This window comes from Equus przewalskii, chromosome 21 (genome assembly GCF_037783145.1).
Source record: "Equus przewalskii isolate Varuska chromosome 21, EquPr2, whole genome shotgun sequence".
Classification (NCBI taxonomy): domain Eukaryota; kingdom Metazoa; phylum Chordata; class Mammalia; order Perissodactyla; family Equidae; genus Equus; species Equus przewalskii.
In genome coordinates this window covers 49,433,097-49,445,733 of record NC_091851.1, presented here as the reverse complement: position 1 = coordinate 49,445,733, position 12,637 = coordinate 49,433,097, and the positions used below count along the sequence as shown (strand labels likewise).

Here is a 12,637-nt window from a genome sequence, read left to right as displayed (position 1 = left end):
CCGAGCTCTCGGCCCTCACGGCGCCAGTGCATTCTTTGCTGTTTCATCCTCTGTCTATACCCCACTTTGCAGCTAACACTGCGTGATCTATTTAATTGTTTAAAAATTCTACTTAATTTTAATTAAAATCTCTTTTCTGTTTTTCAGCTAACAATTGTAAGTGAGCGAAAATTTCAAAATGCGCAAACATGTCACTTACAGGAAGAGGGAAAAAGCCGTGTTTTCCACTCCAGAATCAATGTTTGCATTTAACATGCAGCCCTCTACAATTAGATGTCGATATTTCGCATCTGGTTTGCTTCCTTTATTAAAAAGAGGTCAGCACCAGGAGGTCACCCTGAGCGCCTTTTCTGTCACCCCGTGCAGTGGGCGTGTGGTGGTTTCTTGTGTTGCACACGTGCGTGCAATGCCTGCAGAGCAGCTGCTCACAACTTTGTCCCTGTGTCGGGAGCAGGTCTCCCTGTTGCACGCCCAGCAGTGCCAGTGTCTCATGTCTGTCCAGAGGGCAGGTAGCACTCTTTCACGCCCACTTGCAGCGTCACCAGGTGCCCTGCAGGGGACCCGTGTGCCTTCCCACCCCACTGCGTGCCCCGAGGGAGTCCCAGGAGGAAACCGGGGAACGTAGGTGTCTTTCCCCAGAGAGCTTCCGTCGTCCCCGTCCCCACGCAAGCAGACAAATGTGTCTACCGCAAGAACATAGAGTGGGGATGCAGCCCCCAGCAGAGGACGGCGGACTAGTGGGTGCCCTGGGTGGGGGCCTGGCAGGGGGCACTGGGTGTCTGGTGGGGCTGAGCCAGTGTGGAGCCTGGGATGCAGCCTTGGGAATGACAGCAGGGGGTGTCCTTGGGTGTGAGGTCCTGGATGAGGGGCATCCAAGACCTTGGGGCCGTCAGGGGCATTGGGAGGCAGCTTCCACGTTCTTGGGTTCCCCAAACTGGTCACAAATGATTGTCCCCTTTCTATAAAGCTACAAATGTGGTTTATATACTTGGAAATTCCAAGTGGCACTACTGGCATGTTTTCTCCCACAAAATGAACAAAAATACTGACCCTGAACTCAACTTTTGGCTATAGGTGAAAGGCTCCTGAAAGCCCTGATGTGGGAGTGACCTCGGCTGGGCCTCCTATGCGCCACCCAGAGCAGCCTGGGTGGGGAGGAGCCAGGGCTGTTGTCTGTGATGTTGTTTGCAGACAAATGGTGTGACTTTCTTTTCTTCCTTCCTCCCTTCCTTTTTTCTTTCATTCATTCATTCCAAAAATATTTACTGAAGCAGCCCAAATGTCCATCCTGACAAAGGAATATTATTCAGCTTTAGAAAGGAAGGAAATCCTGACACCGCCTACAGCACGGACGAACCCTGAGGACGTTATGCTCAGAGAAACAAGCCAGGCACAAAAGGAGAAGCACTGTGTGAATGCACTCACGTGAGGCACCTTGAGGAGTCAAATTCAGAGACACAAAGTAGGATGGTGGAGCCAGGGCTGGGGGAGGGGGTGGGAGTTGGCGTTTATTGGGGACAGAGTTTCCATTTGGGGAGATGAGAAAGTTCTGGAGACGGATGGTGGGGATGGTGCACAACAACGTGAATGTACTTAATGGCACTGAAATGTGCACTTAAAATGGTTAAGATGGTAAATTGTATGTTATGTGTATTTCCACAATAAAAAAAAATGAAAAACATATTTCCTGAGAGTATTACCTTGATCCGGGGGCTGGGGACTCCAGTGACCCCCCCCCCCCGCCCTGCAAAATCAAACAAATCTCTGCCCCCCATTCTAGGGGAGAGACAAGTATCAGACATGTAGATGGTGGCGTGCTGGGAGGCGAGGGGTGCCACGCTGCTCCTGAGAAGGGGATGTGTGTGTACACACATGTGGTGGTTCCAGATGGAGGGAACATCCTAAGTTCCTAGCTTATGAATGGGTTTTGGAGCCCAGCCCATTTTCCAGACGCAAGACTGGGCATTTGGGTGCTCATGAGTGCTTCGTAAACAGCGCAGCCCTAGTCCTACAAATACTCGGGAGGGGTCCCGTCTGGTACTCTGGCCTCACAGATGAGGGGTTTATTCCAGAACCTTCCTGTCCAGACACAGCCTCGCCCAGGGGTTGGGGCGTCCTCGCCAGGACTCAGATCACACAGGGTAGTTTGTGTGTGAGAAGCGGCCGTGGCTCGTGGGCGGCAGGGCTGCTCGAATGGCCTTTCCTGAAGTTCTTGGTGGAATTCAGGGGGAGCTCAGAGGAGTTAGAGTGTCTGTCACCGTCTGAGTTTGCCCAGACAGCTCTTCGGAGGCAAAGTGTCGGGTGATGCGGGAGGGTCGGGAGAGTTGCATCGGCTGTTGGCGTGGATCAACGCGGGCAGCTTCTTGAGGGATTTCGTGCGCCGTCCTCAGCTCTCGAAGTGGGTCACCGCTGGCCCTGGAGTCCTGGGTGTCAGGAAATGTCATCCTTGCGTTGGAACAGATTTCGGGCGGTGTGGGGACAATTCTTGTCACACATTTATGGCTGAGTGACACTGTGGAGGCAGTTCCTGGAGCTACAGGCCTGAGCCGCCATCCAGCGCTGTGTCATCAGCATCCTGCCGCCCGCCTGGCAGTGGAATACCGCCCACTGGGACCCGCCTGGCAGTAGGCACTTCAGCAAGAAACGCATTCTGAATTTACTTTAACCCCTAAATGTGAAGTTGCTGCAGCGCAGCCGTGGCTGCTCCTAATCGAGAGAGCTGCTGTGTTGCTCACAGTGCCCCTTGAGTGTTTTGAATGGTTTTAGCTTTTTCATAAGAATAATCTAATAAGAGCGAATTTTGTGGGTTTTCCTAACATCAAACTCTTTAATCTATCTACACATGGACTAGTTGTGGTATAAAGCTTGCTTTCGACTTCCCATGCTGTTTGTGGAATCTCATGTTTGACACCGTCGTCTTGGATCCCTCTTTCCGAACTCCAGCTGAGGTCTGGAAGGACCGGGAGGCGATGGGCGTCTTGTTCACGCTCCTGGCACCTCTCATTGAGGCCCATGCCAGCTGTCTGCATGGTGTCCCTCGGTGCTTCCGCCGGAGCCTGGACCCAGGCCTCCGCTGCTCCATGGGGGTTAGAACCTGGGAGGGTCCGGGGTCGGCCTCAGACTCCCGCCTGGGCACTTTCCCTCTGCTTCCTCATTTGAAGAATGCTAAGTTCCGGAAAGACCAGCCCTGCCGCCTCTTCCGAAAGTCACTGCTGGCGTGGACGCAGGACGAGCCGAGGCCGGGCGGGCTCTGCCTTCGTCATGTGGATTTTTCTCGGGGTGTCGGATGTGGTGCGGCTGTTCGTTCTCCTTTACAGCTCCAGTCTTGAGAGTGGGCCAGTTACTTGGAAGCTTTATTTGAACGGTATTATCCTTACGTTAGGAGGCGTCCCAGTGCTGTTTCCAGAAACTTGGGACATAGGTTGGGACCTCGGTGCCGTGGAAGACTTGGGGCTTTGGAAAGGCGCCCCTGGCTCCTGCTGTCTTGTCCGGGGGGCCGCAGGCTTGGGGCATCTCCGTGTGTTGGTCAGAAGCTCTGCTGTGACCCCGGTCCCTCCACGTCCCCTGGTTTGCTCAAGCGCAGGTCCCTTGTTACAGGTGCGGGTTCACCCAGGACGATTTGACGGTTTGACAGTGCTTTTGGTTTTGATTTCCTGTAACAAATGGTAGCTTTTCTGAGTCGTGAATATTCATTTGGGAATTTTTCAATTAAAGGGATTTTAAAAAACTCCTTTGCTGTCATCTGTGTGCGGTGGACCCTTGATCAGCAGTGATTAGCATTTTTAGGGTGGTTGGCGGTCGTGTTTTGGATCCCTCCTCGTGAGTGGAGTTGTGACCCGCACCATCCTCATTCCCCTGAGGAAAGAAACCACTTCACCTTTTCCCGGTGCTTCCCAACCAGTGGATCCCAGATGTTCCTTGAAACCAGGTTCCAGCTTCTCACACGTGGAGGATCTTTCAGCTAATCCTGATTTCTTTTACACCTTTTGAACTTCAATTGTTAATATAATTTAATTAAAAGTTTGGTTTTAACATCTGGTGTTTTCTAGTTTTAAATCTGCTACGGACCTAATGTTTGTGGATGTTGCAGCCCTGACCCCCGGTGTGGCTGTGTTGGAGACCGGGCCTGTAGGAAAGCGATTAGGGGTCAGTGGGGTCCTGGGGGTGTGGCCCTGATCCCATAGCATCAGTGTCCTTGTAACAGACACCGGAGAGCTCGCCCTCTGTCGACACACACCCGCCAAGGCACAGCCACGTCAGGACACAGCAGGCAGGCAGGCAGGCGGTTGTCTGCAAGCCAAGCTCTCACCAGCACCAAAGCCAGCAAACCTCAGTCCTGGACTTCGCGGCCCCGGAGCTGCCAGGGCAGTGTGTGAGCCACGCAGTCCGCGGTGCTCTGTTATGGCCCCAGCTGACTGAAACAAAGCCTTAACTTAAATGTTGATTTAATCCCTACATTTAGTTGCTAGAAATGCAAAATTAATACTGATATACCATAGAGGAATTGGCAGAAAGATATTAGAAAGCTTATAGTTTGAAAAAATAGAAAATATCCTTCAGAGGCCTCCAAAAGCAGTCAGCACTGTGGGGACGATCCCCCGAAAGTGTTCCCGGGGTCACAGGTCCTTGGCAGGGGTCACACGTTCCTCAAGTTGGACTCTGTCTGCATGATGCACCAAGGGTTCACTGTCCTGTGGAGGGGGGTGGCCTTCGGGTCTGGACATGGGTGGCCTCTCAGCCTACCCCGCTGGGGACCAGTGCCCTCGAGACCCCAATGCTGAGCTGCTCTGCCTGAGCTGGGCCCTCCCTGCGCCTGGACTGTCCAGTCCTCACCACGCTTGGCCTGTGTGGAGTGTTCAGAGGGTTTGTGTGAATGGGCACACGTTTCTGTTTCAGGGGGTGGTTGCAGACATGGTCGTGGCCGAGTGTCCCCAGGTGCCTTGGCCCCTGGCTCCCAGCACTGCCTGCCTTGACTCTGTGGCCCTGATCCTGAATCCTGTCCAGGGACCACAGCTGATAATTCATTCTCTGGCAATTACTGAACTGTTTTGTGAAAGCTGTCAGAAGCATTTTTGGTGAATGTGGGGGACTGGCCATTGGCCGGGTTGGTCTCGGCCTCTGCCCAGGGTTCCCCAGCTCCGTGTAATTTCCTCCAAAATGGGATGCGTTGTGAAGCCACTTCAGCCTCAGTTACTTTTTGAGTGTTTGCCAGCCCTCTGCTGACTGCAGGCAGGGAGGAGCGGCCCTGCACACATGGAAGTCGCTCCTGCTCTCTGCGGGCTGGCACACAGGGGCACGACCAGAGCTCGGTCCATGCTGGCTGAGCCGCTTCGGGACAGGAGGGACAGCCTCGGCATCTCTGTCCCCAGGCTTCTCTGCGTCTCGCAGGGAAGGTTCCAGCCCTTTCCAGGGTGCCTGGCTCTCTCCTCTCATGGTTTGTGTTTCAGGTTTTCCTGGAGGTGACCTGGCCTCTGGGGCCCCCCACCCTCGCTGTCCACAGCTTGCCTCCTGGGCCGGGTCCCGCATTGTGTGGCCGTGTCCCCTCCTGCCCCTTCCATTCACCTTCAGACTCAGAAACACTCTCCCTCTGCCCCATTCTTCATTCTCGCCTTCCCTGCAGCTCAAGGGGCGTCAAAACGCCGAACACATTTGTCATCTGCATGGCCGTCTCGGGCTCAGGCCTCCTGACCAGGTGATGCCCAGCTGCTGTCCCCATTTCTTACTGAGATGTGCCCCCTGGCTGCTGGCCGTGGCGCCTTGCCCTCATAGATGCAGGTAGACTAACGGGACAGGGTCTCCTCCAGGCTGTGGGGGACCAGCACCTGTGACCCCATCCTTCTGCACCTGGGCCGGTCCCCCTTGCAGCCCAGGGCTTTGCAGAAGCACCAGGATCTGCTCTGTGGGCTGCGGGGGTGCTGCTAGTTCACGGGCCGACGTTGGCTCAGCGCTTTTCACAGTGAAAGAGTGTCTCAGTTGGCCGTTGCAAGACGTTCCATCTTTCAGGTTAATGTGGTTTTCTTTTCTTCTTACGTGTTGATGACAGGAAATCATTTCTAGGATTTAGTTCACGTAAGGAACGGAGTGGGAAGTGCTGGCGTTAGGGAACTCCCTCTAGGTGGCAGGTCTGTTACCCGCGCCCCCGAGTGGCTCTGAGTGTTTAGAACTGTGGGGACTAAGACTTTGAGGGGCTATGGATTTTCGTCAGCGATCTGAGATCCAGCTTGGAGCCGCGTGGTCCCACGTCCCAAGTCTGAGGGATCTTCACTCGTGCCCATCCCCGACGAGGCTGTCTCCCGCCGTCGGTGTCCCCAGAGAAGTGAGGAGCCACCATTGACTCGTCCTCTTAAACACAGCGAGGCCAAGGCCATGCGGAGCTTTTCTCCTGGGTCGTGACTTCTGTTGGGTTCACAGGCGTCCGCTGAGGGCTGGCTCATTCGCGCTCTCTCCTCACGGCTGGCGTCTGAGCCTTCCTGGCAAATGCTGGATTGTTCAAACAGTTCTTGTCTTTCAGACTCTCCCCCCCAACTTTTATTATGAAAAATTTCACGATGTGCGTGGAGGAGAAGAGAATCGATACTGCGTCTCTGTCACTCAGTTTCAGAGAGGTCGGCACAGACGTTCCCGTCGCTGTGTTTGTGGGCGTTTCAGCTTCTAAAAGGGAGGCGCTCGTTGGACACGCAGCACACCCCGGGAAGTTAGCAGTCCCTCAGCAGTGGCCAGCTGGGCGCTCCCTGTCCCCTGTCTCTGGGCGGGTGTTTGCACGTGGCGCTGCACGCGGCACCTCTTTAGCCTCTGACTGTCGAAGCCCCAAACCCCTGTGTTCCCAGCCGTGTTTGGCTGAAGAAGCTGTAGAATTTCCCACATTTGCGTTTGGCGGTAGCATCGCTGTGTTGCCGTGTGACATGTGCTTCTGCCCTGGACTTCTCCGGACACCGGCAGACACAGCAGCGTGAGCAGACTTGGGCACGATTTTCCAGAATTTTCTGTGACAGCAGAGGATGACCGGCCGTCTCCACTTTCTGTGATGTTGAGGTTGATGCCCGAGCTGCATTTGGGCGTCATGTGACTTCTGCAGCCTGGTGCTGCCCCTTGCTTCCCTGGAGTTCTGAGGAGGGTGCCTGTCCTTTCCGGGACCCAGCTCCACCCCTCGCTGCCATCGCCTTGCTTCCTCCGGGACCAGTGGCCTGCCTCCTTTCTTGCTTCCCTGGGGCCTGCCCAGCTTCCTTCCCACGGCTGGTGCCACCCTCCGCCTTCCTGGGCGCTCCCTTCTCCGCCCTCCTTTCCAAGGACAGTGACGGAGTGGAAAGGACATGCCGGGCACCCTCCGTCCCTGGCAGGAGAGGCCACGCTTTGCCCTTTGTGCGCGTGGCCAGTGCCTGGGCCGCACGTCCCTCCTCACCCTCCCGCCTCTGTCTCGTGGAGGGTCTGCCTGTTTCTATTTAGACTTCTCGAGTTTCCGCGTGTTCCAAGGGGCCCTTGTAGGGCAGCAGCCCTCTCCTGGGGCTGCCCGGCCAGCACGGTCTGGGGCACTTTCGTCCCGTGCGTCTCCCCAGCAGAGGGGAGCTCCTGGGTCATGCCTTGACTTCGTGCTGGTCTGAGCTCGGCGCTCGTCGAGTCTGTTGAATTGATGACTCGAGACTGTCCCGTCTCCTTCTCTTAGTAACAGCTTTATTGAGACATCATCCACGTATCCTACAATTCACCCATTTAAAGTGTGCAGTTCAGTGGCTTTTACTGTATTCACAGAGCGGCGCGCCCGTCACCACAGTCGCCTTTAGAGCATCTTTATTATCCCTAGCGGTCACATCTCCCCCAAGCCCCTGGGAACCCCAATCTACCTCGGTCTCTGCATTTGCCTCTTCTTGATAGTTCGTGTAAGTGGAATCCTACCATGCGTGTCCTTTTGTGTCGGCTTCTCTCACCGAGCATAATGTTTTCGAGGTCTGTCCGTGTTGTAGCATGTGCCAGCACTCTGTGCCTTTTATGGCTGTGTAATATTCTAGCATGTGGATGGACCACGTCTTATCATTCATCAATAGATGGGCCTTTGGTTGGTCCACGTTTTGGCTGTTATGAGCGATGTTGCTGTGAGCGTGAAGGTACAACAGCTGCAGGTTCTCTGTGGCACGTGCTCACGGCTCCTGGGTGCACTCCTGCGGTGGAGTTGCTGGGCCGTATGGTAACTCTGTACTTAACCTTCGAGGAACCAGCAGACTCTTCCGCAGCGGCTGCACTGTTTTGCATCCTTACCAGCAGCGTACGAGGGTTCCATTTCTTCACAACCTTGTCAATGTTTATTATCTGACTTTTCGATCCCAGCCGTCTTAGTGGGTGTGAGATGGAGCCTCATTGTGGTTCTGAGCTGCATTTTTCTGATGACAAATGATGGCGAGCGTTGCTCACGGCTGTTTGTGTGTCTTGTGTATTCTGGGTGGGAGCTCCTCTCAGGTAGATGATTTGCAAATATTTTCTCCCATTCCGTGTGTCGTCTTCTCACTTTCTTGATCGTGTGCTCTGAGGCATCGGAGTTTCTAAGTTTGATGAAGTCAGTTTATCTGTTTTGTGGCTGTGCTTTTGGTGTCCTGTCTGAGAACCCTTTGCCAGGTCTGAGATCACGGTGATTTTCCAGGAGCTTGTAGTTTGGCTCATTGTCCATGTGGGTGTCGTCTCTTCTTTGAGACACAAAAACACTGCAGATGCACAGCGGCCTCTGACCCTCGGCCCAGAACTGAGCCTGCATCAGGTCTTCGGCCCCTTGTCCTGGGGGGCTGGCCCCCATTGTTTTGAGTTGAGCCCCCAACCCAAGGTGTGGGCTGTGACTTTGCCACCGTCCTGGGGCCTTGGCAGGACAGGCTTGGGTGTCAGGAAGCTCGTTACGCTGGCTTCTCCTGAGCGTGCCTGTTTCCTGCTTGGAGTCTCGAAATGACCTGCGTGTTCTCTGTGTGTTTCCTCCCCCCAGACGCGGACTTGACCAGCACGGAAGCCAGCGGCTCAGACAGCCGCGGGGACAGGGCGGAGCTCTATGCCCACGTGGACGAGGGCCTCCTGGGAGGAGAAGCCAGCTACCTGGGCCCACCCCTAACCCCGGAGAAGGACGACGCGCTGCACCAGGCCACCGCGGTGGCCAACCTGCGGGCGGCGCTCATGAGTAAGAACAGCCTGCTGTCGCTCAAGGCGGACGTGCTGGGGGACGACAGCTCCCTGCTGCTGGAGTACCTGCCCAAGGGCGCGCACTCCCTGGCCCGTAAGTGCAGGCGCCGCCTGTTCTATTTGCTCTGTTCCGTCGAGAGGGGCCGTCAGACCGTGATGAGTCGGGGTGAGGGTGGGGCGTCTGTCCTTACGGCCAGCTGTGGCTCAGGTCCCCTCCCAACCTCCCCTGAGGTCCGTCCCGGGGGTCGCACAGGAGCCGGGTGGACTGCGCTGGCCTTGCTGCACAGAGAAGGTGGGTTGTCAGGGCAACGGGAAGGGGAGCCACCGTTTCCCACTTGAAATGGGGCATCCGACCTCAGCCTGAGCACCTGGGCATGCACACGGAGCCGGCGAGTCAGGACGGAGGGCCTCGCGCGGCGGGCTCCCCCTGCTGGTCCCCGCTCTGACCGTGGTGCATTTGCGGGCGAGCAGGGTGCCTGTCCTCGCTGTTTCCACCAGCTGATGATGGTCATACATGAATTTTTACAAGGAGGTTATAAGGTAAATGTCTCCAGCTGACTTCCAGTTGCCCGGAAGCGGATGGCAGACTAACCAAGGAGCGGCTAGGGTATGGCCGAGTGGTTGCCATCGGGCTCAGCCGAGACTTCCTTCTCCCAAGACACGAGGGCTTTTAGCTTTCACCTCCACCTGCCTGTGCCTGCCAGGTGTCAGCCTGGGATGGGCCGCTCTCCTCGGTGCAGGTCCTCAAGATCTGTGCTGGGGATGCTCGGGGAGCATGGCGGCTGTCTGGGTCCTGCAGGAGGAGGCGCTGACCGGCCATCCTGGGGAAATGCTGAGTTTGGTTGGTGCTCATTGTGGGTGTGAGAGAACGAGGTGTTGCCCCGTTTCTCTCCGTGGCGTGGGGGGCGCCCCGTCCCAGGCCCCCGGGGGCGAGTGTGTGTGGCTGCAGTGGTTTTCTAGGGCCAGTGGATGAAGCAGAGGCTATCTGCCGCCACTGTGGATGTTGGGGATTTCGGAAGTGTATCTTTAATTTTTCTCCAATTTAAAAAACAATATTTTTACAACTTTGTTTTCATGAGCGCTAAAATATCCTCAGTTTTTGTGTTGGAGTGATGAAAATTACTTGTGGCTAATAAAGACTAAAATGGAAAGTGACGTTACGTTCTCTCTATTTTCGTGTACTTGATTCAGAGCCGTTTCCAGGGCCTGAGGTGGGCGGTGGAGTCAGACCCGGGACTGAGCATCCCACGGCGCTGACTAGCTGCGTAGTCTTGGGCATGCTTTTAGAAACGTGTTTAGGCTTCGTTTTCTGCATCTGAAAAATGGGGGTAGCATCGCTTACACAGGTGTGAATTTGAAGCCGAGTAGCGTTTGTAAAAGCATCAAACACGTGAGCAAAGTGCAGATGGTCAGCGCTCAGAACATCAGTCCCTTCCGCCGCGGACCCAGCACTCCTGCTTGTCGGTGGAAATTGTTGGGCTTGTGATGATCCCGGGACGTCCCGGAGGTGGTTCCAGGGCATTTGGGGCGCGTGGAATTTGCGTAGATGAGGCCAGCAACGGGCCTCCACTGAGGGGACGACTGGACAGGATTTCTGGCTGTCGGGGAAGGAGCGGCTGGGATGTGACTGGGACTCTGTGGCCGTATGGGGAGGTTGGCGGAGTGTTCTCCCTTCGGGGTCTGGACGCCTGCTTCATCTCCTTCCAGATGCTCCTAATTCAGGCGTGGACTCCGTGTGTGATCAGTTCCAGGGGGGCGGGCCCAGTTCCCCTCTGCGCCCCCAGACGTGGCTGGTCTGTGTTTGTCATCGAGAACGACTTTGGAATGAGAGGGCTGATTTGTGGGCGTTTTTCCTACTGTCTCCATGTCTGGCAGCCTTGCCCCCACTGTGGGCATGTCCAGGAGGCCTTTGGTGCGTCTCTGCTGGGAACCACCCCAGGAATGGGACCAGGGGGCCTGGGTAGCCCCCAAACACTGATTCCACCCACATTCGGTCCAGCAGTAGGACCCGTGGGCTGTGGGCCTGGCTCTTGGGCCTCTGGGACCCCAAGCAGCTTGCGGAGCAGGGAGAGACGGACGTACTCCCATCGTGGCTGCCCTGGGTGGTTTCTCCCCCTCCGGCCTTGGCTCCTCTGTCTCAGTCCCACCCCAGCAGAGGCCCAGATGCTCCTGCAGCGAGTCCTGCACCTGAGTGAGGTCATGGGGCGGGTGGTGACCCTGTAGGATGCGGCCATGATGGGTGGATTTTTGTCTTCAGATTATTTCTTCCAGTGTGGGTCACTGTCCACTGTGTCTTTCATGAGTCTGGACGTTGGAGCGGGCAGCCACGCCTGCTCCTGCGTTGTCATTGCCGTCACACAGCTCCCGTCGCAGCTGAGTTGAGAGCCGGGAAGGGAGCCCTGTCCCATCTGTTTGCAGTGCGTGTGCCGACTGCCAGGTGAGGTCGGCTCGTGGGGTCTGGTGCTCCGTTATTGCTATTGTGTTTTAACCTCCTTGCTTTTAGTATTCTAAATTCCCCACCTTTCTTGTAAGAGTCTGCCCTTTAGTTTTCCATAAGTCGGGGTGAGAAGTTGGCGGAACCCTTACCGGTCGGGCTGTGAGCTGAACTGAGACATCGTGTGGGCTCCCGGCGTTTAGCCAGCAGAGGCTAGAGAACTGGGTGGGGAATGGGTTGTCTTAAAGTATTATTTCCTGACATCATAAGTAAAATCTGCCTGTTTCTGGGCATATGCTAAAATGAGAGTTGGAAATATCCAGAAAAAACCTTTATTCCCAAAGTTTTGTGTCAGCACTCATCATAGCGGGCATCGCACCCTGGTGGGTGGGCGGGGGGTGTGCCGGCGGCCGGAGGCTGTGAGCCGCTTGTCCCGTGATTGAGATGTGATTGTGGTGGCTTCTCCAAGCGCCCGGAGAGCATGAAGAGTAGCTGAGCGACTCACGAGTTTGCACACCAGATCAGGAGTGGGTACCGAGCCTCGGGGCCCGACAGTGTCTGCCTGGCTGCCCTGCGGCGCTGAGTCGCAGGCGCGTGTGAGGAAGTGCCGGGCCCACGGAGCTCTCGGTGGCTTGTCTCTGAGCCATGGGTTCACACATGCCGTCGCGGGGAGTGGGTTTCTGCTCAGGGAAGATGCTGGAAGATGCTGCGAGCGTGACGGCTCCTCCTCTTGCCCCCCACGGACAGGCGGCTGTGATGAGCAAGCCTGGTCTCAGGCTCCGCACGGCCTTCCCGCTGCATCCCGTGGGGACCCTCCTCCTGTGGGCTCCACTGCGGGCTCAGCTGGGGGCGCCCCGAGCCCCAGGTGCCCGAGTGGTGGCTGTCGTCTCCACTGGACCGCCAGGCTGGGGAGCGCGGGCGTGTGGGTGTGAGGAAGCTGATCACATGTCTGAAGAGAGAAGAAACGGCCTCACGGCAGAGCAGAGGCAACGCACGCACCCTGCCTCCCTTCGCCGGACGCCCCAGCCTCCCAGAGCGCTGGAGACTCCTCGG

At 56.2% G+C, this 12,637-nt stretch overlaps 1 protein-coding gene across 3 annotated transcripts in view; it reads left to right on the top strand.

Moving 5' to 3' along the window:
* Positions 1-12,637, top strand: part of ZBTB46 (zinc finger and BTB domain containing 46) — a 71,143-nt gene that overhangs the window by 35,064 nt on the left and 23,442 nt on the right. For all 3 annotated transcript variants that reach the window (XM_070588680.1, XM_070588678.1, XM_070588679.1), the window contains exon 3: positions 8,960-9,244. In XM_070588680.1, the coding sequence (XP_070444781.1) occupies positions 8,960-9,244 (285 nt within the window). The remainder of the gene's footprint in view (positions 1-8,959; positions 9,245-12,637) is intronic.